At 42.0% G+C, this 7167-nt stretch overlaps 1 protein-coding gene across 14 annotated transcripts in view; it reads right to left on the reverse strand.

The window, feature by feature from the left end:
* The window catches only part of EPS8 (epidermal growth factor receptor pathway substrate 8), a 147359-nt gene that overhangs the window by 50605 nt on the left and 89587 nt on the right, over positions 1-7167 (reverse strand). For 11 of the 14 annotated variants that reach the window (XM_025212530.1, XM_025212531.1, XM_025212520.1 and 8 more), the window contains 2 exons: positions 2956-3092; positions 438-491 (listed from right to left, as the gene is read on the reverse strand). In XM_025212530.1, coding sequence (XP_025068315.1) covers positions 438-491; positions 2956-3092 — 191 coding nt within the window. The remainder of the gene's footprint in view (positions 1-437; positions 492-2955; positions 3093-7167) is intronic. The other 3 variants (XM_025212528.1, XM_006030864.3, XM_025212532.1) reach the window with 1 other exon arrangement.

Here is a 7167-nt window from a genome sequence, read left to right on the forward strand (position 1 = left end):
CATTCCTGAAAGTGAAAGAGAAATAAATGTACTACTGTTTCCCCAGAAGTAGTATTTCAATAGTATTTTAAAACATGATCTGGAATTATAGTACTGCACTTGAATATATGTCTCAATAAGATGAGGGGAGGGACAGCGGGAGCAGGATCTTTGCAGTTCAGAAATAGCATGGAGAAAGATGAAACTTATTTCTAGAAAATGCAAATATATGCATGATGCATGTAAAGTTTTTAAATCCAATAGTTAAATCCATGGTTTTAAATCCATGGTTAAATATCCAGGGGCCAGGGCATTATTTTTGCTTGCACTGTATACCAAGAGAAAAATCACTTAAAATATTGCTCTTAAACAGAATAGCAAGGGATCGTTTTGTGTAGGATCTGTACTAGTGGCTACTCCTTGCATACAGTGACTGTGAAATAATTATTACTAATCACCTCCATTCCACCTCAGAGCCCTGGTCATGGAACTGGACCCTATTGTTTTAGGTGCTGTACAAAAATGAAACAAAGAAAGATTACAAGCCCTGAGGCAGGAAATAAGTGATATCCTTTTGCCCCTCCCATAGGAGAAACAGAATGCAAAAACAGCTTTCCTGTCCAGCAGCCAAGTATCTTGCTATTTCTCTGCAGATCTCCACCCCCTCTTTATTGCAAATGTCAGACTTTACATTTATACCCTTTTAACAGCTTATCAATACCTGCCATCCTTCATTCTTCATCAAGATGACTGCTCCTGCCCTTGAACAGCCCACGATACTAAACACCAGTGTGCCTTGTTAGATTTTCAAGAATGAATGTTGTTTTCCTCTTTGGCTCCTCCACTCACTTGGGAGGTGCACTCTGTGTCATCACCCACAAATCTAACTCTTTATCAGGCTTAAAATTGCTCCTCTTAAAGCTCTCTTTTGCTACAAAGAAAACCTGGACAACAGCAAAGCTGCTGGTGATCTAAGACCACTGCCTGTTATATTGATCAACAGCGATTCTTTGTTTACTGGTGATCCTCCATCTGTCTATAACCAGGTGTTGTTCCCTGATGAGCATAAACTTTCCGGGGCAGGGACCATCTTCTTGTACAATGCCTGATACAATATGGTTCTGGTGCATGGTGATGGTAATACAAACAGCAACAATGATAAAAATAAAGTGTAAAATAGTCTCTGGCCTGAAGAACTTTAAGTTTTCATGCCTTGATCTTGCCCTTGCTTGCACATTAGACTTATGCTAGTGTGTAGTCCTCACAGAAGTCAATAAACTATTCATATGAATTAAGGTAAGCATGTTCAAACACTTGCAACAATCAAGGCCTAAATCAGGTAATGGAAGATAGCAGAGGAGGGAATACAATTAAATAAGTATAAGTGGATGAAGTACTGATTTCCCCCATTTGTAGTCATCATCAGTATCCCCACAGTGTCTCTAGATGAGGCAGGTTTTGAAGAAGGAAGAGGAAAAGTTTTGGGTTAAAAGACGAATTCAAAGCAGACATTCTATATGAAAGGGGAAATGTGAAAAAAGGACATAGCAAGTAAAGCTGGCAAATAAGTAAAAGAGTGTGGCAATGTTCACAAAAAGGAGAGGAAGCAATAGGATGTGACAAGATTGCACAAGGAGGGAGAGGCAGATACAGCCAGCAATTTTTGGAAAACAGCTAATCTTAATGCTCTGTGGAATCACTGTAAGTTCTATATTAAAATTACATTTAGACACCGACGCATTTTTCTCCTCTTAACAGTGGCAGCTTCTATCAGTACATTTTCCACAGTATCCATGTAAATAGGAAAGGAGTCTGTAACTGACAGGGGCTCAATTCAGTAACAGCTCACTTTACCAACAAAACCTTTAAACAGAGTCAAACATAAGGACAAATCAGTCTTTGCTCGAGATACTTTTAATGCTGCATGATGGTATGAAAGTGTTCTGAGAATTGTTGTTTTCTGGGGGCATTTAAGCTGTTTCATTCTGCACAGTCATGCACTTTCATAAATAATATTTCAGTCTGATAACCGGCAAATGTGACCCAAAAAAGCTTAGGAACAATAGCTTTCTATTTTAATTTTAATGAGAACCCATTACAGTAAGACTCAATTTGGCTAAAATTATTCTTTTAATGGATTGCCTTCTACTGAAAGTTGGAAGTAACACATCTAATTAGCAATCCTTTCAAATTTTCGTCTTACAGAAATCAGATTTCCAATTCCAGATGAAAAATCAGAAGCCCTAAGCAGAGGATAGAAAAACCATTAGCATTAATTTTTTTCACAGTACTATATCCATGGTTTCTTCCAGACTTATGAAAATGACCAATTAATTTAGACTTATAGTTTACTCCAAAACTAGTAGGTGCAGAGTCCAAAACCTCACTCATCTTTGATCCAAAGCACTCATCTGAGAAATAAAAGTGACAGGTCCCTGTCATCAGAATTTTACCCTGGAATGGTCTGCTTTTACCCATCTCCTGTTACTAAGCACAGCATCATTGAAGCAGTCATGCTCGCTATTAAGTACAAAGTACATTAGTAAGACTCTGTAGGAACCAGGGTCAGTTAATTTTAATAAACAACAGGAACATATCAGTACTAACGGAACAGAGCCATGAAAAGAAAAATCAGAAAATGAAAAGCTAAGGTGAATCTCTCTACTCTGGTTCTGACAGTCAAAGCTTTTAGAACATAGAATTGTCTCTCCAGCGAAGCAGTGATGACCTGGGGCATAAAACCTAAACTGAACAAACCAGAAGGAAATATGCTGGAGGAAATAAACACTTCCCTGTCTTTTGGGGGGATGGAGAACATGACCCTCATTAATCTTTCCTACCTCTAGCTTCATCGTTTAAACTCTATTAAAATGCTACTTCTCAGTTATTCTTCTTAGCTGGCATTATAGAAATACATTGCCCAGAACATTGTCTATCACTCATCTCCCAATACAGTTAATTCTCAGAAATACTCACAGTCTCCTTGTTCAGCTGCCCAAGCTGACCAGGCTGCCACTCGACTTCTAACATCCACCTGAGTAACAGTACCTGGGGGAACAGGAGCAGGAGCTCTTGGGGGCGGAGGAATAGCACTGTCAGCTTTGGAAATCATCCTAGGGAAAATAGGAGAGAAAAAAAGAAATGAAGCTTGAAGCAAAAATTCTCTCCTTTCTAAAGCATTATTATTGGAAAAGACAAGTGAACTGTACAGTAAAGACTTGTATGCATCACACACTGCTCTTTGTGAGCCATAATGAGCCAGCAGTACATATAAAAAAATTAGGTGAATGTATTCGGGAGAGGACTTGTTGTGAAGCCTCTGTAGGAGCACTAGGCACTGTTAAACTCATAGCAGATATGTTTCGTGCACAAATAAACCAAAAAACAAACCCTGTTCTTTTGTCATACATAGAGAACTTAACAGGGATGATAATGCTTCTATAACAGGGTGTCAAACATACTGTCCATAGAGCCCTATGATCAGAACTGGGCACCTCAGACCAACCCAGCCCAATGCATGCACTATGCAGAGCAGGTCTGGCTGTGGGTTGAACTGGCACTGTGGATGCCACATGCAGCACAGGGGTTTGCTCCAGGGTACACGTTGCATATAGTGCCTGTGCCAGACTGTCCCCGAGTGCTGACTCTAGGTCCAGCCCAGATTGGGCAGCACTGGAGCCAGTGTGCAGGGCTGGCCCAGCAGAGCATACAGTGCATGTGGCCGTTTCAAACCCGCATGCTGGCCCTAGCCCAGGGCTCGCTCTGCATGCAGTGCCTCACCAATCCAGCCCTGCATACTGGCTTCAGTGCATGTCCCAATCCAAACCAGACTAGCTCAGTTACCTTCATTCCACCAGTGGGGCCAGATGAGTCTGACACCCCTGTTCTATAGGGCTATTAAACCAGCCTAGAGAATAGTCTAGGAGTGAAGCTTGGTAGCTTGACATTTTGGTGTTCATGCCTAATAGAAAATGTAGACTTCGATCTAGACTTCACTTTGTCTAGTACTCTTGACTGGAGAGTGATCTTAAGCATCACGAATTGACTGATAAGTGTCTTAATTCATACAGGTTGTTGACCATTTTTTAAACCTCAAGTGATAAAAAGAATGACTGAATTTAGAGACAGAGACCCAAAACATTTCTAACATTTAGTTGAATCCATCTTGTAAATTCATGTCTGTTTTCTCAGTACAGTTTTAAATACTAAAAGCAAAGGGTCTTTCATAATTTTTCCTGGAAGACTGCCATCAAATATATATACAAAAAAACAAAACATAGACTTTTGGCAGTCAAATCATCAGCTTAAAATTTTTCCCTTTTGAATTTCATTTCATTTACACCACTCAAATATTCATATACATATTTTATTTTGTTTCTCTATAGCCGATAAATTAAGCACTGCTTCTTTTCCCTAGAAGTTACTTCCCCAATCACCTGCCAATTCTTTTTTGTTATTCACTATATTTCCTCCAATTTGTCAATACATTTTTATAAACATGATAACAAGGCTGAATGAAAATAACTCAAGAATAATCAAAATCTGAACCACCTACAGAGAGAACTCTCTCATTTTTCTCTGGCCTCCTCCATAAGTTATATCTAGTATTAATTACCTTGTTAACTGCACAATAAATTTAGACTGGCTACAAATGTAAATTCACTATCCCACATATTAACTATTAATTCCATCCATGAAGAGCACACACCAACTGCAGACTTCCTCAGCCCAACGAAGGGTTTTTAAACCCGAAAGTTTGCTAAAAATTTTTCCCCAACTATTTAAGTTGGTCTAATAAAAGATATCAGATTTGCCCAAAGACCCTTGTCTAAAATTAACTATGGCACCTTAAAAAGGTCCAACCAGCTCTAAAGTTATTGCTTGAAAATGTGTAATAACAACTTTACAGCTGGTTTCTATCCATCTTTAATTTGAACATATAGGCAGTCTGGCTCGGAGACCATAGCTGCTGCAGTCTCCCAGTTGTGGGGTGCTCCATGCAATGGCTCGGAGATCGCAGCTACAACCTCCTGGCCATTACAATTTCCTAGCCACAGGATGTTCCATGTCCTGCAGGGGCTATTAGATTGCAGCAGCAACCCACAGCTGCCAGAGCTGAGAATCCCACAGCTGACAGGACTCTTGGTCCTGGGAGCACCCCACGTGCAGCCAGAGTTGAGAGCTCCTGCAGCTCTGGGACTCAGCCCCGGCTGTGCACAGTCCTTGCAGCTGACAGTCACATCAGTAGAAGAGGCTCCCAACTGCAGGAGCCGGCTTCTTGCTGGTACAGGGGGAGCCCAGGATCAGGCTCCCCCTGCACTGGAAATAAGGCAGAATGATCTCTAATGCATGATCCCACAACCACACCTCCTACCATGCACATATGGCATGACAGGAGGCACCACTGTATGGATCATGCATTAGATCCCATGGCATCTTTACCTGTAAGTGTAGAGGGGGCCTCTGTATCCTACTGATGCAACGTGCTGCATAGGAAAACTGTGAAAGCTTGGGCACAGCCTCTTGCATAAAAATACAGGACAGTGGCTGGGGCAAGACTGAGTTGTAACAAGACTTCCACAAGAAAAATAAATACAGCTAATGGCTTGCAACCCATTAGACATTGAGACAGTGGAGTACTTACGGTACCTAATACCAGACCCATGCCATAAAATAATAGAAGTGGTTAAAATTGTTGGCAGAGTCCTGATGTGTCACATATGTGTACCTAAAAAAGCCCTTTAAAGAAAGGCTGAGCCAGGAAGTCAAGGAAACTGCATATGCATTTCAAGTGACGTGTCAGCTAAAGAAAACAAGGGACTAAATATGCATCTAAAAAAAAAACAACACCTGTAAAAGGTGCATTGAATATAGGGAGGATGTTCTGCATGTGACATAGCTCACATTTTTCAAAACAGACACCCAATGTCACTCTAAGATGTTCATAGAATCATAGAAGTAGGGTTGGAAGGGACCTTGCAGATCTTCAAGTCCAACCCCCTGCCTGGGCAGGAGGAAAACTGGGATCAAATGACCCCACTCAGGTAAGCATCAAGCCTCTTCTTAAAGACCGGGTAGGAGCCAGCACCACTTCCCTTGGAAGTTGGTTCCAGATCCTAGCCGCCCTAACTGTGAAGTAGTTCTTACGGATGTCTAATCGAAACCTACTCTCCAACAACTTGTGGCCGTGATTCCTTGTTATCCCGGGGGGGCGCTAGGGGAAACAAGGTCTCCCCCAAACCCTTCTGGTCCCCCCTAGTGAGTTTATAGATGGTCACCAGGTCCCCCCTCAGCCTTCTCTTGTGAAGGCTGAACAGGTTCAGGTCCCGTAGTCTCTCATTGTAGGGTCTGCCCTGCTGTCCCCGGATCATGCGGGTGGCCCTCCTCTAGACCCTCTCAATGTTGTCCACATCCCTCTTGAAGTGGGGTGCCCAGAACTGGACACAGTACTCCAGCTGTGGCCTGACCAGTATCGCGTAGAGGGGGAGGATCACCTCCTTGGCCCTACTTGAGATGTACCTGTGGATGCACGATAAGGTCTGGTTAGCCCTGCCGACCGTGACTTCGCTTTGTCGGCCCATGTTCATCTTGGAGTCAATGACGACTCCAAGATCCCTTTCTGCCTCCGTGCTCTCAAGAAGGGAGTTTCCCATCTTATAAGTGTGCTGCCAGTTACTACTGCCCAAGTGCAGCACCCTGCACTTGTTAAAAATGTCTGAACCATTCAGTGTATGTCTAAAGTTATGAGCTACTGCAAATGTACCCCATTGATAAACAATTACCCCAAAACAAGTTTGGTGACACCCCTGAGTATCCTGTCTGACACTCAAGGCCCATCATCTGTGATTGACCTATAATTACAGAGGCTGCAGAAACAGTCTTTACACCTAGACAATCAAAAACAAGAGCCAGGCAATAACAGTTATGATATGATGATCAACCTTTTCCTCCCTTCTTTGTTCAGACTTTAATTGGCTAACCATCAAGAAAAATGCTTTGAAGAAACAGTATAAAAACTAAGCAGATTTCTCAGCAGATTGTGTGCAGTCCAGACCAGAAGCCATCCTGCCACCCATTGAACAACTCAAGGACCCACGTTTTTAGGCTGTACAAGAACTGCTTCCTGCTTGCATTGGGTAAATATCTCAGTGCAGCTAAGATAATAATAAGGACTAATAGCTTATTTTA

Source organism: Alligator sinensis, unplaced genomic scaffold (assembly GCF_000455745.1).
Source record: "Alligator sinensis unplaced genomic scaffold, ASM45574v1 scaffold498_1, whole genome shotgun sequence".
NCBI classification, from domain to species: Eukaryota; Metazoa; Chordata; order Crocodylia; family Alligatoridae; genus Alligator; species Alligator sinensis.